Source organism: Poecilia formosa, unplaced genomic scaffold (genome assembly GCF_000485575.1).
Source record: "Poecilia formosa unplaced genomic scaffold, Poecilia_formosa-5.1.2 Scaffold79, whole genome shotgun sequence".
NCBI lineage: Eukaryota > Metazoa > Chordata > Actinopteri > Cyprinodontiformes > Poeciliidae > Poecilia > Poecilia formosa.
Genome location: NW_006800018.1, coordinates 391,525 through 417,215, shown reverse-complemented (window position 1 = coordinate 417,215; position 25,691 = coordinate 391,525). Strand labels below are relative to the sequence as shown.

At 40.9% G+C, this 25,691-nt stretch overlaps 1 protein-coding gene and 1 long non-coding RNA gene across 4 annotated transcripts in view; both read right to left on the bottom strand.

Moving 5' to 3' along the window:
* The window catches only part of sptbn4a (spectrin, beta, non-erythrocytic 4a), a 32,736-nt gene extending 20,385 nt beyond the window's left edge, over positions 1-12,351 (bottom strand). The window contains exons 1-3 of one of the 3 annotated variants that reach the window (XM_016673567.1): positions 12,098-12,336; positions 11,566-11,977; positions 11,194-11,348 (exon numbers count right to left, since the gene is read on the bottom strand). In XM_016673567.1, the coding sequence (XP_016529053.1) occupies positions 11,194-11,316 (123 nt within the window). In that variant the 5' untranslated portion in view covers positions 11,317-11,348; positions 11,566-11,977; positions 12,098-12,336. Of the gene's footprint in view, positions 1-11,193; positions 11,349-11,565 lie in introns of all 3 variants that reach the window. The other 2 variants (XM_007556429.2, XM_016673566.1) reach the window with 2 other exon arrangements.
* Positions 12,352-15,326: 2,975 nt separating this feature from the next.
* Positions 15,327-16,078, bottom strand: LOC107836732 (uncharacterized). Its single transcript, XR_001662677.1, has 2 exons — positions 15,583-16,078; positions 15,327-15,495 (listed from the first exon to the last, which is right to left on the bottom strand). It is a non-coding gene; the product is annotated as an uncharacterized LOC107836732 (long non-coding RNA).
* Positions 16,079-25,691: the final 9,613 nt, after the last annotated feature.

The window sequence follows — 25,691 nt, the reverse complement described above, 5'->3', positions numbered from 1 at the left end:
CAACGCGTCGAGTTTATAAAACGTTATCGGCGGCGAAAGGCCTGCTTTGGCTGATCGGTTCCTCCTCACTCTGCACACAGACAGTCTTTAATGTCAGGCTTTGCTTCGAGGGAAGGTTCTTATGCTCTCAAGTGATTGTTGCCCCAAATTTTACCACTCTAGAAATCCATCAACAGCACAACTTGTTCACTGTCAGCCATTTTACATGTCAAATCCAGCTTACAATCACATTCGATAAATGCCATAAATATAATTTTACTGGAATTGATCAGTTTTTGGCTACCAGAGGAATACAGCCCACTTTCCCAGGATGCAACAGTGCCCACTGAGAGAAAAAGTATCCACATCCCTTGAAATCTTTCACATTTTGTCAGGTTCCAACCTCAAAACTTGAATTTATTTTATTGGGACAACTGGGGAAAACCAAATGGAAATACAAAAATGCACAAAAAGTGAATTTTGCATGATAGGTGGCTTTTTATTTAGGGGTATCAGAGTGAAGGGTGTTGAATTCAAATACCATGTTTACTGATTCTTACAAAAACGACTGAAAACCACATATTTACTTCCACTTCCAGGGCGACTGTGGGTCTCTGGGTAGAGGGTCGTCATCTTGTGATCGGAAGGTTGTAGGTTCGATTCCAGCTTCCTCCTGCCACATGTCGATAAACCCCTGGGTAAGGCACTTAACCCCAAATTGCCCACCGACATTAACACTGTGTGTTAATGTGACTTAGTAATGCGCTTTAGTATGAGTGGTCAAAATGATTGCAATAGCACTATACAAGTTCAGTTCATTTACTTCATAATCATAACTTTACGTAATTTGTGTATGCATGAATATTTCTCCCAGGCACCACATAACAAAACAAAAACCTGTGGATCTTTGTTGCAGTATCACAGGAACGTCCTGAGCGAATAACAGATGATGCCAGAAACAGGGTGAGTGCCTAAAATAGCTGGGCATAACAGATCTCCATCCTAAGGCGGGAGGCCCCCCTACATGCTCACAAGCAGGTGTAGAAAAAAAAAGCATCATTTGGCCTTGAGTTGACCTAAAAATCATCCATGGTATTTCTAACAAACCCCTGTTATATCCTCCCCATTGTTCTTCTCTGCTCCCTTTTCCTCCCCGAAACACCAGGCTCTGTGAATAATGTGATTTGGATGAGATGATAGAAGCTTGTGGAATTGACTTTTGAGGGAAGGAAGCCCTGTGTGCGATCCAGTCTGCAGTGCAACGTCAAATAAAAGGCACATTTTCTCTACGTTAAAAGATGGCGGGAGTTACACGCGATGAAACGCGCGCCCCGACCGCCGCTTCGCTCTGTAATCTCTCGCACAGTTGAACCTGAGGTATATCCTATGGCTTTCATAATGCAGTGCTGCATTCCCTCTCTTGGCACAAGCTCTCTGCTCAACTGCTGCTAGCACTCACACTCTCAAACATCCCTCTCTTGCTCCTATCTTTCCTCAGCCTCGCTTTCCCTCCCATAATGCAGAGCCAGCAGAAAGCAAGCGGCTCCCTCTCCTCTCCTTCGCTCTCTCCTCCGTCTCTCGGCTTTACGGACACGCGAGGTGAGGCAGAAGGAGAAGGAATCAGAGAGGGGAGGAGGAGAGGAGAGGAAGAGCGAGGGAGGGAGGGTGCGGGGAGGAAGCAGACTAGAGGAAGAAGGCGAGCGAAAGGCGAAAGAATCAAAGGTTTATAGAACAGGAATGAGGCTGTTGTGGTGCTGCACTCTCGGAGAACTGTGTGATCCAATGGGCATTTGTGAAAGCAAATCTTCAAGGCGCTTATGGCAAACATAGTGGGATATTTTAAAGGCCAGCACGCATAAATCACGGTATCATGGCGGCAGCGTGCAGCCAAATTCTGCTGGCTTTCTTGCAATGCTGACGCAGCATAGCTGAACAGTAGGTGGAATGAAAGGGCTTATTTTATACAAACAACAATGACTGCCCACCAAATATGCCCGTTTGCGCTGTTATCAGCACATTTACAGTGCTTCATTTTGCAATTTTCTCTCTTCCGACGTGTTTAAACATGTCTTCCAAAATCGAATGGGACCAAAATATCCTACCGTACATTTCACTGTGCACTTTTTTAGTCAATGTTTGACTTTACTGCATTGGTTTTTGAGCTGTGTAGCAATCATCCTAGGAGGAATTCAAGCCCAATTCTGCTCAGGTTTTGGGATCTTGAAGGTTTCCAATGGACTTTTATTTCAGTTTTCCCCAAAATATTACCTACAAATTGTTTTAGCAAGATTTAGTTAAAAAAAAAATCATTTGGCTTAGTTACTACAACCCAGGTTAAGCAGAGACTGTGGCACTGAGGCTTAACTGGAGGTGATGGAGGTGAATCCTCATCTAATACTGGGTGTGAACCATGTTGATGCAAAGTACAAAATGTTTCCTTGGTGACTAAGGTGCAGTCTAATCGAATTCTATTTTGTTTGTCTAGAGAGCCTGGCCCGTTTAGGGAGGTGTGAATGCATAAAATGCAAACTCTGGTCTGCCTACAAACCTAGGTGTTGGTTCGGTTGAAGTGATCTCTGGAGTGGTGTGAATACATATGTGAACCCCAAGCGGAGTAGAAACCAATCCAAAACCAAGAAATGGACTATCGTGCAGAGCATTCTGGGTAATAACAACCAAAACAATCACTCGTGTCTAGAGCTGGTGAGAGAAATGGCTCACGGTAGTTTGCGAAAAATGAAAGAGAAATCCTACAACCACTAAAATCTCCATTTTTGTTTCGCTTTTTGCGATGAAGGAAGTTGTACTCAGTGTCTTGTTAAGAGGTTCTGGTGTCATTTTCTTCAGTGGCTCTTGGTGCAACATGCCCACAGGTGAGGAGGTAAAAAGGTTTTTCAGAGGTGAGGCTTGTTTGGCACAGTGAAGTGTAAAAGCGAACCCCAGCAGCTGAAAATGTTACAAACGTTGTCATTTTGCTACCCAATAATTGAACTGAATCTAGCAGACTATCAGCTGTGATAACGCCATAGGTTTCTACAATATGACCAATCAAGGCTTGTGTCAGAATGTGTTGCACTTGTCAGTGAAAAGCAGTATTTAGAAGACACTTTCAAGCCAACTTCTAGACATGTTCTGCATGCCTTAGTGTTTATTATAGTTAAATGTAATGGAGGATTGAAGTTACCTCCAATGCTACGGCTCTGGACCTCGAAGCAAGAGAGTGACAGATGCAAGTTTTGCAGTTGGTAGCAAGTGAAATGTCCCAAATCGTAAAGTTGGCGGCACACTGCTTTCTATGCTTTACCATGCATGTTGGCATCGCTAAAAACCTGGGTAAGGCAGGACTAAACTTTAAGAAATAAGGTGCTTTCACATGAAACCGCCATGACTGATTGTGATGCAACCCAGTAGCATATTGTGTGCTTATTGGGATTAAGAACAAGACATTACAATCTGCTCCCTCATCAGGACGGATTAAATTACTTTGCCAGTGAAGTCAACGTCTCTATTTTTTTTCTTTTCCGTTTCAAATGACAATCTGGGGATGAAAGTCCAGGGTGCCCAAGTTTAGCCCTAGAAAACGACTATCCTCCAACGTTTAGATGGATCCCTTCAACATAACACCTCTGAGTATCCTTACAATGCAATATATTCCCAGATCAACATGTCTAATACCAGACTATATTGGAAAACAAGTTCACATCAGAGGCGGAATACATAGTTTTTCTTTCTTCATTGTTTTGTTATTTTTTATAGAGATTCCTGTTTCATTTCCTAAAACAAATGTCTTAGTTGAATCAAACAGAAATTAAATATGACACAGGCATAACAAATGTTGGAGCTTGTTTGTGAATAAATGATGTTGCTGAGCAAAAAACATCTGATATTAAACCTCAGACTAAAGGCTTAGTCTGAGCCTTTAGCAGAAGAGGTTCTGCTTAACATCTTCCTTAACAATAATAATTAAATATTGATTGGGATAGTTTCATTTACATTTCTTAGCCAGGGTGTAACCACCTAAATCTTTTTCTTTTTTTTCAGATACAAAAATTGATTTATGTGGTTGTATTGTGTGAAGCTCGGAAAATTATTCTGGGTTCAGAAACTTTACACTTGAATGACTGATGACAATAAAGACACAGCTCAGTTTTTACATTCACTTGAAATTTGAAATGAATCTCTAATTTTGTTCACGTTCTATTTCTGATACATATTTGTAAAATTTGTAAGGAACCAGTCTGCTTTGTAGCAGTTCTGCAGTGTTTCTGCTGCCTTATTGGTAATTTCCATCTTGTCTTTGCTGCTGACCATTTTCAAGAGAAAAACAAAACAAAACAAAAATCAAAGCTCATAAAAAATGTCAAAAAATATGTGAAGCACAATCACAAATTGTGAATATATATATATGTAATAGGTTCAAATATGATCCGTAAATCTGAGCTACAGATTTATGCCTTTCCTGGATTAGTAAGTCAGAGTTCATGCAACAGAACCAGCAATAAGTAGGAAGATGGACAAAAAAACTTGTTTATAAAAAAGAAATAAAAGAAATAAATGTATCGAATACAGTTATAACACCAAAGCCTTTTGGAGTCACAGGGTGAATAATGGGGTCCAAACTACACACCTGAGAAAGAAACCACGCTCCATTTAGAGACAAACACCGACAGTAAGCAGAGGCGTCTTATAGCTGAAGCAGGAAATAAAAGCTCTGAACTGATTTATGATAACATGATACGTGAATGCCTTCCAGGAGACACTTTGGTTATGAATCTAAGGATGTTCGAAATCTGAACATAAGTAAAAGTAGCATTTAAAAGAAGGAAGGAGGCTGTTCTTTTTTTCTGACCGGAAGAAACGTTTTGAAGTAGCTCAGCCAGAGTTCCTACTTTTGAATGTGATAGAGAGTCTGTGGAAGAGGCTAAAGATTAGGATGATGGCAAAGAGGCGCTAAACAAGTGACTTGAAGACACTGCATCAGATACTTCATAATTTGTAGTTAGTCTTACAAGTCAACGACGAAATCTTTTGCCAAGATAAAACAGTGAGTCATTTTTGTTGCGAGTATCAATCAGCTGTCTGCAGTAGCTCAGAGAGACAGTTCAACAGTCAGTCCAACTCAAAACTCTTATGACGAAAGGTGACCTATCAATAATTCCAAGAAGTGGCAGAAATTTTTATAGAAAAGTCATTGCAAATATCTCTTAAACTTATCCACAGTTTGTTACACAACAACCATAAACATAGCATGAATCCATCTGTCCTGTGTTAGGCCTCATAGGTTTGTAAGAGAACATTAGAGAACAAACAGCATCACAAAAACTAAGGTGCACAGCAGACAGGTCAGGGAGCAAGAAGTTACAGAGCTACCTTTAAGAGGTCATCTAGAAATGGACAGAATACGGCAAAGACTGGCAGGAAGAAAGCCTTAAAAACCTTAAAAAGACCGGTTCAAAGATCGCCACAAGCCATGTAGGACACAGAAAAACATGTGGATGAGGGTCAAATGACACCAAGACTTTCCATTTTTGGCCTCCTCTGGGTTTCCATGGTGTCCAGAAAGCCGAAAGCAAGTCTCGAATTTGACTAAAGTATTTCAGGTTCTGGACACGTATGGTAAAAGAAACTGATGAGCGGAAATATTTGTAATTCCAAACTTTACATTTACATCTAATATGCAAGTCCTTCCTTTTTGTTCTTTTGTTTCCAACCAATTCCTTATATAAAGCCTGACCCCCATGAATGCAACATATTCACAGTGAATCTCGGTGCTTACACTTTCAGAACTTGAACATGACAACTTGTAGGACTTTTGAAGAAGCTGTGTGTGTGATGGAAAACTAAAAGGACCAAGACCATAAAGCTTAAAGTCATAGCTACAACTGATTGTTTTAGATGACTCCACAATGGTGTATTTGAATGGCCCAGTCAAATTCCAGACTTAAGTCCATTTAAGACTTGATAAATGAATCACAATGAAAGGTGGTTCTACAAAGAACTAACTCAGAGAGGTGACTACAAATGCATGCCACACTTTTCAGATACTCAGGTTTTCCTCCTTTTCTCTTTTTGACCATTTGAAGCAAAAATAAAGACCACCAGGTTAGAAATCTTTTAAAAGAAGAATATTAAATCAAGGAATAGAAGATGTATTCAACTTCTTTTTAAGATGCTGAAGTATCTGAAGAAGCTTCTTTTGTAAATTTATTTATTTACTTGGTTGCCAAATTTTGAAGTTTCATGTGAGATTTCATAATTGCAGTACATACACAGAAGGCACAGAAATGTGTTTTTTTTTAGTACCACATGGATAATATCCATGCGCTTAAAGAGAAACGGGACTTCCTCGTGAAAGTTATACTTTATTCACATGACATTTTATTAGTTAATCTATAGCTAATAAACAGAATTTGCTCAAGCTCCATCCTTGTTTATGTGCTAGAGTGCTGAGCTTGGAGCTCGTGCCGAGGCTTGGCACAAGGTCAACTGTGAGTCTTCTCACTGTAACAGAGAAGCACCCACAGATCCCCCACATGCACGCGTCGGCCCCGGCTTCATGTGCTGAGTAAGTGCTGCGAGAGAACAGAGGCGCAGGCCGCGACGGGAATGCTCCGAGAGGACGATGAGTTCTCTGAACACAACAGGAAGCGGCGTCCTCCTCTCTCGCCGTCTCTCGGGTAGCGACAGAGACGGATGGCTGGATTAGGCAAGGCTAGCAGGGCCTGAGTGACACGACGGGCTCCGTAGCTATCTGTTTGGACACGACACAGGGAAACTCACGGCAGCCGGCACCGGAGAGACAGTCTATGAGGCAGCCATCTTCTGCACTCAGTGTAAGGCCTCACTGTAGGTTCCTGGTTTACCATTATTATTATTTTATTTTTTGTTTTTGCATCAAAAAGTTTATCCAAATGTGCTAATGAATAAGCAATAAAACTGCATCATTTTTCACTTTGTTTATCTCTGCAGCTGAAATAGGATGAAATGTGTAATATGATCGAATGAAATCAAATAGGCAAAGACAAAAAAAGTACAAAAGTGGAATAACAGTAGATGCGTTTATATTACAAATGTGCACAAATCTCTGTCAATATTTCGTTAATGTCGAAAAAAAAAAATTTTTTTCAATCTAGTTGTTCCGTTAAATGAGAAATGAAATGAAAATCACACTTGAATAATCTAGTTCATGCGATAAGCTGTTAAAAATAATGGCAGCGATTTATGTATAACAACTACATGAGATATATTCATAATTCAGACATGTTGCTATCATTCATCATCTATCAGCCATCAGTGGAGACATCTGCATCTTGGTCAGGCATTGGAACGACCCCTTATAATCGGGAGCGGCTACATGTGCTGCGTTTTGGGGAAATTATAATCTGCAAATTCACAAAAGACTTATGGATTCATGTTCTGTTCACTGGCACAGAATTGTCAATGAACTGTGCGACGCTTTTGAGAGCCGGCTGCTTATTGTCCGAAAAACATCCTCCAAACCATCATCCTCCTACTACTTCCTGTCGTCTTCTTCATCGTTTTCACCAGTAGTAACATCCAGCTGCTGATCATATGATTTGTATGATGTGAATAAAGTGTTTCCATTGCAGTTTTGCGAATTACATCTATTTTGATTTGACTGAAAAACCACCTCATCCTAGCACAAATTAAGAGAATTTATTTTCGTAATTTCATTTTGCGCTATTTTATGACTAATGGAAACACAGTTATTATAAATTATGACAACCTTGATTCTTAAAAAAAAAGCAAGTTTCACGATGGACTGTTTTGAAGGAAAAGCGTAAAGATGAAGTTTTTGTATGGATGATTCTAGTCAAAACCTGTCACTTGTTCTGGTGCCACTCCACTGTCTCCATCTCCACTGTGAATCAGCTGCTCATAAGATAGATAAAGACTATAAAATCCTTCGCTTTTAGGTCGAACTTGCTTCAAAGTTGGACATCAACAATTTGTAAACACCAATTCCTTTAATTATTCAGTCTTCATTTGGTTCGAAAATGGTTTAAATACTGGCTCAAGTTTGCAAAAATATGCAGCAGATTCCATAGTTTCATGATCTATTAAACAAAGATGAACCCAAAAAAGAGAAGATCTACGTGTGGAAAAGCTATGCATACGCCACAAAGAATTTTAATGTAGCAGCTAGATGCTGTTAGTAAAATGCAGCCGATTGTTTGATCATCAGCAGGTGTAACTCCCTCAATAGAGGCAGGAGTAGCTTGACTGGAGGTTACAGGTGGTGGGTGTTAACACAACGTGGTCTTAGCAAATGAACTGTTGCTGTAGTTCAATGTTGGAACGCTAATAAGGTCACACCCAAAAGACTGGATCATTCTGCTGTGAAAAGGATTTTTCACAATGTAAATGAAAATGTAGTTGACGTCCCGCAAGACAGACCCCAAGGTTAAATTGTGCAATGCTCAAATAAATTGCAATAAACCCAAAAGTACGCGTTCAGACTCCATGAGTCTGTTAAAATGTAAAATGTTAAAAGTCTATGTCAGTACAATTAGAAAAAGAAAAAAAATTAAATGAAAACTTATTTAAAGGGATGCAAGAAGGCAGAAGCTTCAGTCTAGAAAAGAATATGTTAAAGTTGCTTCTGGTTGAATCACAATATCCATTGGAGAGATGGGCCTAAAGCAGCAGTGTCACTCAGCCAAGACGCTTATAACAGTAACAACACTACAAACCAGCGGTCCAGAATGGTGGGTATCAGGGTAATGTGTGAGTCCAAATAGGGTCATCAACAGAACAATGATCCCAAACACAGCAACGAACCCACACAATGGCAGAATAAGAAGAGTATCAGGGTTTTGTAATGGCCCAGTCAAAGTACAGCCCTGTGTTGGTTCTTAGACATGAATTTTACATTTCGGCTTCAAGATTCGTTTGATAAGTAAAAACAATATGCAAATGGTGTAGTGTAACTAGCTATTTGGACTTATTGAGCATGGCTAACGCAGTGCTGAGAGAGAAATCTGGTAAATAAATGCAATTTGTGTTTTCCTGGATAAATCAACTATTTCAAGTCAAAGTAAGGTGAGTGTGGTATAACTCCTACCATGTTGAGTCAAGTGCAGAAGTGATGGTGGGCACAAATGAAATAAGGCATAATGTTAGGATTTCTAAAACTCTCAGTTTTCTGCTTTCCAGTTAGCATTTTCTCATTTTGATTTTCTGCAGCTCTTAAATCAAACTCTGATTAACACAAAAAGGCCTGAAGAGGCACAAAGATCTCAAATTTTCCCCAAATGTTCATGAAAATATCACAAAAATATGATTTTTTTTTCTTCTTTATTAAAATAAGACCAGAGCTGCGAATGCTACAGCAAATTAACTTTTACCAGGAAATGTCCAATTAGTGTACGTTTGTTTTGTTCAGGTTTGGGCAAAGAATTTGTTTTGTCAAACCAATAAAAAAGGAATACGTGTAAAACAGAAAATCAATTGTTCCTGTGTTCCCCTGAATATTTCAAGCACCTCCGCATTGTTAACAGTTGAAGAGAGATCGTATCCCCTGCTCTGAACTTCAGCTCACAAAACTAAACAAAATACAAATAAGTCGGTCTGCCTGTATTCAAATACTTAGTGAAGAACTGAAGACACAAAGCAAATTCAGGTTTGTTTGTTTTTTGTTGTTGTTGTCCCAAAACTAAGAAGAACACATTGCACACACATGGACAACCAAAGCTTTTCCTCAATAGATAATAAACTTTAGTAGTGTTGACTCCAAGGCTGTGGTTATAATTAGTTTCCCTGGTATCTAATTAATATTTTATCACACAGCTTACTACCACAATGGTGTGCAAAAATCTATAAAGTCTAATCAATTTTTGAATGTATTCAAAAGAAATAAATAATTAAGACACAAGGAAATATCAACAAACACTCTTATAAGGGATGTAAATACATTGCATGTTGGTCAAAGTTGACAAAGGTTTGCTGCGTTTTCAAGAAAGAAAAGGTTTCTGTGTGACATTTTGTGGATACTCGTGTGTTGCTAGGGCTTTGGAAAGCAGAACACCACTTCTTGATTTATCTAGATTGCAGTCATTTTTAGAGATCAGTCAAAGATTGTAGTAAGTCTATTGATGATTTACTACAATAAGTCATCAATACATGGGCCCTGATTACCAGCAGCAAGTTCTACTAAGGTTTAAAAGGGGCATGGTTTAAATCTAACAGTTTCCAGCAAACTGCTCTCTGGTTGTGCAGGAGTGACTGAAGTTTTCTCCAGCTATAGGGAGCAAAGAGCAACACAGATTTTGCTGCACACTGACGCTAAGCTGGCTTATAGACGGCTTCCAAGATGGTCGAATTGAATAAATTTGAAATATTTATGAGAAAAAAAAAAAGACATTCATGGTGTGAGCACAGACGACCACATAACCAGCAAATATCAACTTGTTAAGCTTGAAGTTTCTCTACAAAGAGCAGAACGGCTGAATAAGTGACTGAAATAACCACCTAGCATATGTTGAGTCTATACTTTTGTGCCATTATAGCTCCAATGACTAGTATGACCAGAATGTGCTTTTATTTCAGCTGCAGCTGGAAGACTGATGTCTTGTTCTGCTTTAAATACAAATCAGTGCTGGTCCTGAGCTGAAGATGTCATACCGTGTTCAGAAACTCTGTGATATATTTTTAAACAACAAGCTTAACTTGGAAACCAAAATGATGTCAACAGATCTCATTAGAGGCTCATGTGGATTTCAATCCACTGGGGCCGGAGAGCATGGAGGGTATCCTGCGTAGATGGGTTGTAGCAAAGCATGATGGCAATGCAGGACCAAAAAAACCAAACAAGAGAGAGCAATAAATGCTTCACACCAACTTATACCAGACTCTGTAGCACACGTTGTGTTTCTGCTGTAAAGTTAGAGCTTTCTCATTTTGATTCTCTGCAGCCTGCGAGTCCAAGTCTGATTAGTGCAAAAAGGCCTAAAAGAGGCACGAAGATCCGACTAAATGTGAAAGCAAAAATGACACCACTGTTCTTTCTATGTAACCTTGAGAGTGTAACAGGACGTTCCTGAGCATGGTGAAGATACAACAGCCGAGTGATGACACCTCACTCAGCTTCACCTTTTTCACTTCCAACTTTCACCACACCCACCGCGAACTCTTGTGTTCCCCATTTAGCGTGTGCCGCCTTTCTGCTCTCCCCCTCATGGTGCCTCCACTCACCTGTTCTATCTTGGCCAGCCATTCCTTATTGCGGGCCAGCTCTGCCATAAAGGCCTGGTGCTTCAGCCACTTCCTGTGTAGCTTTTGAGCCTCATCCCGGGCCGTGTCTCGGGCCATAAGCATCTTCTCTTCCACCTGCTGTCCCAAACGCTCAGCTAGGGGAGACAAAAATAGCCACCATCAGGAGTCCAACGTTCCAGTCAGCCCTTCTTCCCCCCTTTCCCACAGGACGTCCTGCCTGGCTCCTCTACGCAAGAGCCACCCGCTCTGGTCTGTAGGGGCCTAGTTACCTGTGCTGCCACCACCCACACCAACCCCCCACCAGACACCCCTTTCTGGAAAAAAAAAAAATAGAAAAATCAAGATGAGCACCTCAGCAGTGGTACCAATGGAAGTACTCAAGCCCTTCCTTGGGGTTGCCCCTGGGTCCTCATGCCCTACCCTTCATGGATCTTGCGGTCCTGATGCTGCAGTGCCTGCTAGCCAGTCTCTGAGAAGGCAAAAACAACCAGCAGGGGAAAAAAAAAACAAAACAAAAAAAAGAAGGAAATGCACCAGCGACAACACTGGTACAGAATGCCACACACACATCCAAGATTCCTCGTACGCTTCGGTGCTATTTTCAAGCTCCGGAAGTCAGTTAACAATCCAGCCAGCAGCAGCCAGGGTGCAGATGTAGCATAGCCACAGAAGAATCCTTCAGCTGGGGGGTAAAAAAAAAAAAAATACCCTGACCATCCACCGCTTGCCAGTCCCGGTCAATCTGTAGTCCTGTCTAATGATGCTGTAGAGAGGAGGAGGAGGAAGAGTTGGAGTGGGAGGAGCAGGGTGAGCGGGATGCAGAGGCAGTGCAGAAGAGACAGGATAGCATAAGCCATCCGCTCTTGAAATGCATTATCCTCACCTCTGCTAAGGTGCACAAGCAGGCTGGTCTGAGGTAGCAAACTATTTCCCCTCCCGCGATCTGCTTCCTTCATTCCCTGAATGGCTGAGCCGCAGATGCTGCATGCTGCTGCAGTACTTGCTACTCAGCTACGCTCCTGTGTGCGTGTGTTCGGGCGTGCTAGCCTGTGTATGTGCGTGCACGCGCGTGTGTTTGTGTGTGTGTGTTCAATCACAATCAGCACTGCAGTGCCGGAGCAGAGTGAGAAGGAGGGGAGAGAGGGGGAGGCAGTGAGAGGAGAGGGGGACGGGGAGACTGGGCGAGGAAATGGAGAAAAGGGTAGTACCAAAGCAGGAAAAAAAGAAGGGGAGAGCAAGTCAGGAGAGGGAAAACATGGTGTTGGAGCTACAAGGAGATGGAGGGTGGGATGGTGATGGTTAGTGAAACAGAGAGAGGAAGAGAGAGCCTGCGTCATCCCTTACTGTCACTGGGGACATTTCTCTGCACTAGAAATGACTGCACTCAGAGCTGGATGAGAATTGGGAAAGAAAGAGGGGGAGGTGTCGCTTCTGAAACAGCTGAATGAAAGGGAAGGAGCACAAGTGCGTCCGTGGTCCAAGATCTAGCTGGCTGATTCGGATCACTAATCACTCGCCTGCTTTAAGAAACCCCGCATGCGTTTCTTCTGCTGTCAGCATGTTGCTTGGAACGCGTTACGCTCTGCTCTGAGGCTAACACAGCTTCCTCTGAAATCATTTCTACTCAATATGTTGACAACATGTTGCCAATGAAAATAAGAATAAAAACGTGACTTTAGTTTAGGCCTGCACTGACGTTGCAGCATTTGAAGCATTTTTATATACTTTTTTTTTTTTAAATACCAGTTTTAGAGCAAAGACAAATCACTATAGCAAACTAGGGATTAAAGTTTTATGAGGTTAAAGTGGAGCACCGTCCTGAAGCACCAAGTTTTGCTGCTCAGGCAAAACTGGCTTTATCTGTGTTCTTTTCTTTTAGAGATTAATAGATTTTCTGTTATTTATCGACTTTGCTAATCTCACTTTGCAATTCACAACACAGTGTTTCAAATAAGCACAAGATGAACATCAATGCTTTTCAGGTGGAATACAAACATCCATCCATCCATTTTCTTTACACCCTTGTCCCTTAGTGGGGTCGGGAGGGTTGCTGGTGCCTATCTCCAGCTAACGTTCCGGGCGAGAGGCGGGGTAAACCCTGGACAGGTCGTCAGTCTGTTGCAGGGCAACACAGAGACACACAACCCATGCACACACACACTCACACCTAGGGCCAATTTGGAGAGGCCAAATAACCTTACAGTCATGTTTTTGGACTGTGGGAGGAAACCGGAGTACCTGGAGAAAACCCACGCATGCACAGGGAGAACATGCAGAAAGACCGGGCCAGGAATCGAACCCAGAACCTTCTTGCTGCAAGGCAACAGCTCTACCAACTGCGCCACTGTGCAGCCCGGAATACAAACAATACATACAAAAAAAACCCGGACAAATTATATGACTTCACCAATGAAATGCCTATTAAACATGAAAAGTCCTGCAGATGTCTTGAAAGAGGCAGTCAGTTAAAATTTAGCACATAATTATGAAATTACTATTGGATTATTCCCAGTTTGTCATGTACTGTGGTTTTAAGGTTGAACCACAATGCAGAGAATTTATTAATAATAACTGAAAAACATATGAAAACTAAAGCTGAAAGTCCTGAGCCACGGGCACACACTCTACACTCCCAATTCCAGGTATCATCCCCCCAAAGGGGAAACCAGTCCCTGGTCCGAGGAAATGGTTTTCTTCTTTGTGGGGTGGAGAAGGGCAGACAGCTCCCTTTCCCTCGCCCACAGAAAAGCTCAGACACTGGGCTATATCCAACCAGCACAAAAACATTGAACACATGCCCCCAGGCACAGACGTCATGAACCTCCCACCCCACAGGAGAGCTCTAACCCCAAAAAGCTAATGAGACCATGACAAGGAAACATGAGGATAAGAGGTTGATGCACGCATTCCTCTGTAAGTGCTTGGTGGATACTGTTACTTTAAAGTCTCCATGTGCTTCTGTTGGGAAGTTAGACTGTATGAAAGGTTTGCTAAGAATCCTGATGTGCAAGTCCTTGTCTGATGTCCCTTCCACAGACGGAGTGTCACTGGAGAGACTACAAATTGTACAAGTAACCTTCCCTGGGTAAATCTGAGTACATTATGTCTCCCTAATGTACACTAGATGGACCCTCAACACTTAGTATGTTTCCATGTACACTAAGACTCACTGACATACACAATAAATACCTTCTATTGGTTCTCCCTCTATGGAAGGGGACCTTGTTGAGAGTACACCAACTGTCCATAAACCCTTCACTGGGTTAGTTGGTTTACACTATACCATCCTGGTGTACACCACCCAGAACCTTCTTAAGGGAATCCACTTTACTCCGTCGTGATGACACACCAAGTACCCGCCTACCTGTCTCTTTCATCATATAAAATGAAGCTGTTCAATCACCTGGGACCTCCTGAGCATCAAGAGTGTTTCCAGCAAGCAATCATTTCTCAATAGTTGAGGGTCTAGAGCCTTTGGGCGAAGCAAAGGGTATATAATAAGGGGTTGGCTTTTACCAGGTTACCTTCAGTATAACTCATTCTCCATTTTTCTTTCCATTTACACCATAAGAGAACAACTTGAATTATTCTCCTAAGATTCAATTCCAGCTGCCTTTCCACCTGGTCTCCTGGACACATAGTATGTCCACCTTCCTTCCATGTTCTCTCTTTACATACAGCCTTGCTACAGTCTTGTGGCATTGTTAGAAATGACCAACCAGGATCTTTCTATGGTCTGCTTCCAACTATGGAAGTTGGTTGCTGCCAGCTGCAGAAACTTTCTCCGGGATTGGTGTCCTTGTACTCCTCTGCAATGCTGTTAAAATGTTGCTGGTTGTAGTTCTCATTATACAGATCTGGACTGCTGAGTCTATTAGGGAAACCCAGCCATTTTGAAAGGTATCAACTGATTCTCCATTGTCTCCACTGTTATTCTGGGTACATCATAGACAAGCAGTGTTCCAAGGATATTGTTGGATAAAGCTTTCTGGGGAAAGATATTTTATTATCTTTATGAAATACTAAAGAAACTTCAACAACCTCAAATTTAGTGTCTTACTAAAATGCAAGCACGAATTTATGTAAAAAGAAAAAAAGAAAAGGAAAAAAAAGAACGTTTAAAATTTTTAATCTCTCCAAAACTTTTAAGCTAGTTTTTAATACACTGCCTTGTAGTGTACAGGTGCAGGTGCAGGATATTATTATGCTAACACTGCATTTGACCCACGAGAGCACAATCACATCACCAACGCTTACCATGCGCATAAAGCCAGCCCAAACCTCAAACACACAAAATACAGGCCACATACGTAAAGTGCGGATTAGATCCGCTTTTTTAAATACATAAATAATAAAAGCAAAGCCTACCCGTGTGATCCACGGGAGGTGGATGATGGAGATCCCAAGGTTCATGTGTCTGAGACTTCCAGACGACGAGGAGGTGAAGCCACAATGTTTGGTTGATTTCCACTCTTTTGGCAAAGTTTCAGCTAGAATTAACCGTTAACCCTCCAGCAGATGCTCAGGAAGCGCTCGCAGATGTCATGTTCGACCAATCCGGTGACCCGTTAGCTCTTCAGTTAGCGAAACCACAAAAAAAAGGCTGCTAAACTTGGCGACCCTGCCAGAACCGCGCACACGGTAAGAAGCTCAGGCGGGGTTCACCTGACCCATGTTAGAACTAGGAAAGGGTTCAAACTCCGCTTATTCATTTTTAGCTTACAGAGAAAGCGTCAAGACGCCAAATAAACAAAAGTGAACTGACCAATGGCATTCAGGTTTAGGATGGACACGCGCGGCCCCCCACAGACTCACACAGATGTTGTACATACAAGATGTTTTGACACGAAATACCTTTTTTTTTTCTCCACGATTTTGTTAATAGTAAAGAGGGTTAGATAATAAATGCGTTTTCTCGATTGATTTTTACCCAGAAAGCACATGGGCAAAAACCATGAGTGAAACGGTGACTGGGACTGACTAGCATATATTCCATTGAGGGAAAGTAACTATAACATATTAATTTCTCATATGTTAACATATATACTGTTTTGAAGTATAAGCTGCTACTTACAGGCATTGCTTCGAAGAATTCAACCTGGAATGCGGCGTTCATAACAGACACGTGTTCATCTGCTCTACCTTTAGCAAACAACTGTACTGATTAAATAACATAAAAGTCAAGCAGTTCCCTAAAAGTCCAACAGATGGCAGTAATGCGCCCCACAGTTTACAGGACACATTTCCTGCTAAAGAGCCCCCTGGTGGTTGAGGAAAAATCCACATATAAACCGGAAAATACAATGAATGAAAAAAAATCTGAATGCTCTCTGGTATTGTTCAGGGGGCCGGACCAAATGTGGAGGCGGGCCGGATCCGGCCCACGGGCCGTAGTTTGGGGACCCCTGACTTAAAGGAAAATCTTAAGGTACGTACAGCCGTACAACTGCGGGCGCTACCGGTATGCTGTGTTAGCAATGCATTCATTTCACAAATTTGAGCTGCGAAAAACCGAAACATTACCTTTTTTTAAAAAATAAGTCCTATCTGGACTTATTTGCCAACAAGCAAGTTGGCATGCTTGTTGCATGCCAACAAGCAATGCCAACAATGCTTGTTGGCATTGTTCTCATGAGAACAATGCCAACAAGCATTGTTCTCATGAGAGCATTGTTCTCATGAGAACTTGTCGTGATTGTGTGCACACACACATATATACTTTAATTTTATACAAACAAAATGACAAAAGAAGAAGAAGAGAAAACAAACATCCCGTACATCATATAGAGTAGGTCCATATTCTCTACGTAGCATGTACTCCATCATCAGTTTGGTGTCTGGGAAATTCAGAGGCTCATCCATGCATTTCGCTTTACCAAAGGTTTCTACAGTACGATACTCCCTTTAAGTTACAGCTGATTGTTGTCAAAACCCCAACACAACCCGCTTACACCATCTACAGGGGGAAGTGAGTATTTTCACTGTCACTTATGTATTGACTTTAAATCCCTCAGGTATCATAAATGATGTTTCAATTTCATGAGCTTCAAAAAGTTTGAATATGGCTAGCATGCATTTTTATGTAACAAAATGTTTCACCTTTGACTGGAATGAACTGTGCTGGATGTGACCTGCCTTTTACCTCTTAACTATGGGGAAAAAATAAATAAATAATTCAATAGTTTAGATTTTTGACATTATTCAACATTACTGACATTATTTAAATCTATCCATACATATATGGTATCTGACACATGGAAAACAACTCTTCAGATCAGAAACATTCTTGTCAAATTATGTCTGACTAAATTCTTTAAGAACACATCGTGGTTCAAGCAAGTCTTAGGTTTATTCTTATCTCCACGTTACCATTTTTTTTATGTTGATGAGACAAAACATAAACAAAATTAAAATACTTATAAGCATGAATAAGAGAGGGCCCATTCCCCCAGAGCCTAACCTTGATCGATTCTGATGTTTGTGAGGTGTAGACCTTACAGAGTAAGCCAATATGATAACTATGTGCACGAAGTAGACAGGCAAGGCAGCAAAACTTATATATCTAAGAATACCTTCAGACATATTTTCATTTTTTTTATGTTTTAGGAGCAACTGAATTCCAGTTTAGAAATGTTTACATAAAAAAAATCCTTTAAGGAACATCATATAATATGAAAAACAAGCACAAAAAAATGTTTTAAAGAAAATGTTAAATAAGAATATTTCACTGTTGTGATTTTTCATTAGTTTCTTGCTGTTTCATATGTCAAGCGTGGTGTGATATCTGTTTTCCACTAGAGGGCAGCATTTCTAGAAATAAAATGCTAATAAAGGGAAGCTCAAATACAAGTATGCATCACATACTTTCAATATTTTATGCATATTAGGTATATTAGGGTTAGCGCCTGTGTAATTTAGCTGTGTATGCTAGATATTGAGTAACCTGCTCCTCACTACTACTGCTCACCAAATGTCCCTTTAGATAGCTTTAGTCTTACTGATTATATCTGTGTTTGAGTTATTGCCTTATAATGTTACCCATTTCAATTATTTGGATGAATTTTAGGTCACATCATGTGCTTTCAATCATGGTCATCCTAGTCAAACAACTTTAAAGTAATAACATGTAGCAAAATCAGAAACAGGACTTTTGGAGTCTCATGCTAGTCGTCATCTAGAAAATGAAGATAAAGCTGATTTTGTACGACAAATTGATTTTGCTGTCATCTTAACGGTTAGAATTGTCTTTCACTCATTTTTTTATGTGTTTAGCGGTGTAGAGTTAGCTTTTAATTTGTCTAGGGTGAGCTTGCGCTAGTTTTGTAAATGTGTCTTGCAATTTAGCATTAGCTTCAGCACATATGAATGTGTTTAGTTGTTCAACGTTTGCGGAGCTAAGATTCTTGGTTAGCTAGTTAGTGGTTAGTGAATCTAACTTTTTGGTTAGCTGTGCCCACCCACTGGCAAACGCTTCATTTTTTTAGTCGTAGAAAATGTCATGCATTGATGTTCTTCCCCTTCAGTTGCTACTGGCCAGAGGGAAAACAGGGTTATGACCCTCTGACCTGAAGAACAAAGCTGCAATTATCGGCAGTCATGTAATAACAAAAAGAACTTTCATCACTCTCACGTTCTTTGTTGTGGATGTTTGTCTCAATCTGTGTACGATTTCTTTTGCAGACTTGAGCTACTTTGCGACCCCTCGCTTCGTCGACAAACGCACGTCAAACATCTCCTTTTTGCTTGACTTAACACTTCACACACAGACCCTTTCAACAGATCGTTGTAAACCTTTTCGACCCATTTAACCACGGGGTTGCCGTGATGCTTTGTAACATCTTAAGTGGTCAGAAGGCATTATTTTAACTGCTTGTGGTTGTGTGGGAACTGGCCCCACTGACAGTTAACCTTGACCACATGTTCCAGCACACCAAACGGGCCCTTTAATGATAACCTGGTGTAATGACTGTCTTCTTCGGAAGGAATGCTCCATGGAAAACACAGCGCTCGCCCTTTTTTTTTGCGCATTTTTGTTCAATGTGAAAAGCTGCACGTCCCAATGCTGAGCCAACTCAAATTGGAATGAAATGAACAGCTGAGTCTCTGCACTTTTCCTTTCTTCAATAAATGCTCTTTATCTACTGCAGTGCACAACTTTCCTGCTGTGATCTCTATGCACATGGCAGCCAAATAAAAATGAGTGATTCATATCGTGATTCAAGTATTTAAGACAGGGGAGGAAATGTACTGACATTCCTCTGGGGAGGAAACTGTTAGACATGTCATGACATCAGTGCTGACAGATTTGCATGGTTTTGCTGCACAATATAAATCACTGAGAGCATGGGTTATAGTAATGTTGCGCTTATGGCTAAATTAGAGACTGCAGAATTTTTAGTGGCCCAAAACAAAAGTGTGCTGTTTTTTGTCTGCCTGGCAACTGGCCTGCCTTCATGACCTGACCTTGTAAAAAATACCCCATTAATCAGGTGTCCACTCTTTGAACTTGAACTTATGGAAACTTCTGTCACCAGAATAAACACAGTTAAATAACAGAAGCTACAACAAAGTTATCAGATATTTAGCCTGGAAACACTGCAAGCAAATTCTATCAAATTTGATCAGATTTTTTTTTTCTCACACAAAGCTAAAGAGTTTATAGTCTAGAGAAACATAAAATAGATTCCACATAATTATTTCTTCAGCAAAAATGAAGCCAATGAGAAAAAAAAGAAGTTGTGTCAGAAAACCAAGTTTGGCATTGCTTATGGGCTGAAGCTTAGAAATAAATTCAACAAAATGGATTCAATGATCTTTGAACGGCATACAAGTGTCTGTTCTGGATCCAATAAGGAAAGAAATCAGCAATGATCTAATATAAGCCAATATCGCTACCCATCAAGTTATAAGGGCATTTTCTACTAAAGTGAAACCTAATTTTAATAATTGCTTTGCACATCTTCAATAACTCAACAGAAAACATTTACACTTTCTGCCAATCTGCCCAAGAGAGATGGAAATCCAGCATTAGGTCAGAGAGTGACATGCTCAGAGAAAATGCATCAAATCTCCATCTTAGACTCCACAGGGCTTGGTTAGCATGCTAAATGTCAAAGTTCATGACAGGATACTTAGAAAAACACTGATCATATCTGACAGGCCAGGAAATGCTGCCAGCAGAAAGCCTCTCCTCTCCACATATATGACATTATGAATGCAAAACTTCACCTGAATGAACTGCAAGGCTTCTGGAAGAAGGTCCCTTAAATAAATGAGATCAAACCATGAACAGTATGTTAGGTGTAGACATCGATATCAAACATTTATTTATTTATTTATTTATTTTACCCGAGACCACCTGTGACGCATTGCGTAGGCCTTGAGATCTGGGCCTGTTTTGGACCCGAAGCACTTGGGCACCTTGCAGCCACTGAGTTCATAATGAAGTTGTGTGTACAGGAAAGCTCAGGCGAAACTATTTGATAAAATGGCTCAGTCAAAGTTCAGAACTCTCATGATTGAGATGCTGTGTTGTGTTAACAGAGTTGCACAAAGTCAAAGACCTGTGAGCTTTAATAGATTTACGTAATGTTGTAAATTAGATTGGGTCACAATGTCTCCAGAACCATGAGAAAGATTTACACAGTCTGAGAGAAAGTGACGACTTCAAGCTACTGCGGTTTAAAGCTATTGAGTCATAGGGTGTGCTTTTGTGCCAAGCTGTTCACACTGGAGGTCTGATGAAAATAGATATTTTACAATGAAACTGAAGAGACAACTTACAAAGATTATTGGTTTAAAAAAAATACACAATGTGGTGAAAAATGACAGGAGACCAGACGAGGCAAAGAAAGGATCCGGCAAGCGTGGAAGGAGAGCGAGAGCGAGAGAGAGAGAGAGAGAGAGAGAGAGAGAGAATTAAACACTGAGGGAAAGGTGGAAATGACAAAAGGGATCGGAAAAGCTAATTACAGGAGAGTGGATGCAGCTGGGCAAGGGAGCAGGTAGCAGCAAATGAGGAAATAATGAACAGCTGGGATGGGGAGCAGAATGGTGGGTGAGGTAAAAAACAAAGAGAATGAAAGGAGAAAAGAAATTGGTCAACGATGGATAGATTACCTACACCAGAGGTGTAGGTAGAAATAAATATTAATCCAACGAAACAAATCTAAAGGCAAAAACCGAGAATAACTGAACTACTGCGCAAGGAATAAATCATAAATGGCAGGATAAAATTAACAAGTATTAGGAAAACAATCCAAAAAGAAAATAACTGAGTCTAAAAGTACAAACCTCAACAGATCTTAATAGCAACTTTTCTTCAAAGTTACAAACTTCTGTATTAAAGTTTTCTAGAATCAAAACACTTTGGATCTCACAGACAAAAACAACTGGAAACCTCTGCAGTGTTGTAGAATAATCTTTAACACACCTCTATGATTAATAGCTGATGGATGCATAACAGTCTGTGTTGTGAATAAGACTGCTGAAATATGCCGGGCATTGTTTCAACCCGACAGCAGGGATTTTATAGCTGCCATGCGCCATCAAAAGAGAGTTCAGCAGCCAACTGCACCCAACTGCCGGTAAATCTCAGACGGAGTGATTCATAACTACTGTGTCAGTTCGCTCGTTGTCGTCACAGTTTGTTTTGTTGTGTCCTTGGAAAACTCTGCAAACCAGACGCAGACGTGTGTTTTTTGAAGTGCGACTTCGCCGTATATCTTGAGTGTTCAATGGCATGGAGGGAAAGTGATGCAGCAAGAAGGCCTGCAGTTCAAATCCTGGCTGGATTTGAACTTTTGGTGTGTTCTCCTTGAGATTGATCGTTTCTCTCCTGCTATAAAAGTATTAACAGCAAATTGGTGGAGATGTGGGATTAAACTAAATGTGCCCGTTTCAGTGCCCTTTGCACATTTTTGCATCTATAATCTGTTTTCCTAAATGGGAGGGAGATAATTAACAGCCAGAGTGTATTTAACTTCCCACTTGAGGATTATTGCAGTATTCATACATTGAATCTTTCATTAATTCATACATTCATACTATAAAGTCATGGCAGTTTTGCTCCAGGTTTTTGTTGGCAGATGAATACAGTGAAGGATTGGCAAGAACACGATGTACGCATGAAAAACAAAGTCACTGATTCAGCCAATTAAATATATGTATACATTCTCAGCAAGAGAAGTAGAAGTGGTGGTGTTTGTGTCCATTTTGTTTGGTGTCTTTTGGCAAAGAGAAAAGTCTCTAGGAATCCAGGTAAAGACCACAACTCTTAAGGTTCTGGTCGATAGGTTTTAACAGGAACTTTTCACTGTAAGAATTTGACTTTTTCTTCAATGCAATTCAGTTTATTTATATGGCACCATTTCACAGCAAATGTTGGTCTCAGGACACTTTACTGAAAAAAGCCATTCCGGTTTAATCACCCAAACATTCCAACCGATCCTGGTTATGAAACAGTGGATTTAGCTCAGTTTGCTATTGTAATTAGTTTAAAAGGTTTTCTGTCTCAGGAAACCCAGCATCAAGTCACTCAACGTTCACTGAATAGACTTTACCTGCTCTGGGATATCTGACTAGTTTGGTTTGCAGGGAATGATACATCAGAAACACCCCAAAATTGACATTTCAAAATAAAGGCACATTAATGCTTTTTTTTTTTTGGCTGAGACCTACTTTGAACTTTTTCAACTGGTCAGCCTGACAGTCAACTATTTGGCTCCATCATTTGACCCCTCTGACCTTTGAATGAACGCCTTTTTCCTGTTTCACCTCAAATCTATTCTGCTTTGTGTAATTTTGTTTTCTGCACAATAACTTTATGTGCATGATAACTTTATGTGCATGATAACTTTATGCGTGCCATATTATTCCCAAAGACGGAAAACATCAAACATAAAATATAGATATGACTGGCGCGTAGAAAGTGACTTTCAATGAATTCGAACTGAAACTGAAGGACAATGGTTCAATAAGATGATAAAGATGAGACACTAGCTAGTTATGTGAATAATAAGCTTTCTTAAAAAAGAGAAAGCACTTTGTGGACAAAAATCAAAGTGCACTTTAGGTGAGCTCACAACCATGGATTGTTCAATTAATGCAGCTTTTCAAAACTATTTGTACTTATCAGATCGGATTTTATTGAGGTGAGAAAATTCCATAGCAGACAGCAATAACATGCATTAACATACCTCTACAAAGGCTAGGTTAGCAAACCCGGACTTACTCACTTATTACCTGTAAGTACCCCTTTGGAAATACACATCTATAACTTTTGGCACACAGACCTCTAATAACAAACGGCTAACAACCAGTCATTATGGGGGCTTGAGCAGGAGATTTACAAATCCTAGGTTCGGTGGCGTTGGACTGGTTCCCCCTTGCTTGAAAATGGTTATTCTATCAAGGGCACAGAGAGCAGCGTGATAAAATCTGCCTGATTTATTCCCGGCGGCTGATAATTACTAGTGTCTTGTCACCTGTCAAAAATGAATGGACAGGGAGAGTCCGAGGCAGTATTCTCTCCATGCTCTGTTCCAGCAGAGCAGTAAATCTGACATGTTTGTAAAGCCATAAATCACTCGCTGCGATAAAGCCTTTGCTCCACTTGTGGCTGAGTGACATGTGCAGAACATTTTGAACTGTTTTGGCTACGAAGATATTTGGGATATCAGAAAGAGAAAGGTGTGGTGCACAGGGGTTTTACAACCTTCCGGGCGTGGAACGTCATAAACAAGAAAAATATCAAAACACTTAGACTGAATGTTGTTCAGGTGACTTCTTGCACAATTTTAGGATAATCTTTGGTCAAATGTCAACTCTTTTCACAATAGTATTGCATATGTATAGGAATGTTTCACTTTAGCTTATACACAACGCAGGGGTGACATAATTATGCAACAATAAACTTAAGAATGGATCAACTGGGGAAGTTGAAGCACCTTGCACCAAGAAGGTCTTGGGTTCGAGGATTATCTGAATGGCGTTTGCATGTTGGGTTCTTTCTGGGTTTAAAAGCTTGTAGGTCAGAATAACATTCAGAAAGTGGGCCATATGCTTTGAGAGGCGTATGACTACTCTTCACAGAGCCAGTTTAAGAGAATATGTGGAGAATCAGCTATAACTCAGTGGTTCAGAGAAATACAGCCAGCTGGGTCGGACCGGACGAGACTTCAGCAGATGACTGGCTGAATTATCCATACTAGTGAAAAGACTGGTGTTCAATAGTTGGACTTCCAGGGATGAAGGTCTGGACTGAAACTGGGTTTGTGTCTCAAAGAGTTGGACACATAATAAAAGGAGAGAGCAGGAAGGAAGCAATGCTTCTCAACGACCCCCCAGTTCAGTGCCTGAGAGGCTGCTTTTAATCTACCCATCGTTGACCAAACACTCTGGTAAAAGTCAAAGGAATCACCTAAAGACACAGCAGCCATCTTTGACGTGTCAGTCTTTTCTCTTTTCACTCTTCATTTATCGTCAGAAGCAGATCACACATGGTGAATGGTTCTGATTGTTTTCTTCGTTGACCCAACATTCCTTCTAACAAGTCACAAGCAATTATTCATCTTACGCAAAACTACGATATGTGAAACTGTGCGAACGTTCCACTTCCACCAAAGTGGCACCCTTTCCTCACAAACAAAGGACGATGAAAGATCGATTGTTGAGGCCAGCAGCAATCACAGGTTCTAATTGTGAAATATTTACCCTTGGTTTTCCCTCTCTTTGAAGTGGAGGCCTCACTTTGGTCTTGTCCTCACGTGCTGCCCAGACCTGATTTATGGGAATGGGTTTCAGGGCAGCCACTTTAAATTACACGGCCCTTAAAGCTGAGCAAACAGTGAGACAGGGAGAGCGAGAATCGCCACTGTAGAGACGGCTAATTGGCAGGATGAAGCCTACATACTGGAGATAAGAAGGTCCCACTTCACCTAGACTCGTCAGGAGAGGAAATGTACACCAGATTAGGTCACTTTGATAAATGTTCAGTTCGTCTAGGACAGTGATTTCCGAAGCCAGTCCTCAAAGGCTGATATCCTTTAACGTTTAGTTCTTTCCATGGCTCGTCACACCTGAATCAAATGATGGCTCATTAGCGAGCCTCTGCAGATCTTTGTCATGTTAAAGAGGTAGCTGAAGCATTTGAATGAGGTGTGTCGAAGCAGAAACACATCTAAAACCCAACTCTTGAGCTGGACAGGGGTCCTCAAATCCAGGCCTCGAGGGTCGGTGTTCTAAGACTTCTAGATGAGTCCCTGGTCCAACAAATCAAATGGTTGAATTACCTCCTCAGCATGCAGTCAAGTCCTCCAGAGTTTTGCTAATGGCCTCATTATTTGACTCTTTGGAGCAGAGACACACCTAAATGTTTCAGAACACCGACCCTCGAGGCTTGGAGCTGAGGGCCTCCGGTCTAGGATGTATGTATTGTAAACAATACGCAGTGCAGGAATCAAAGAATATGATTCACT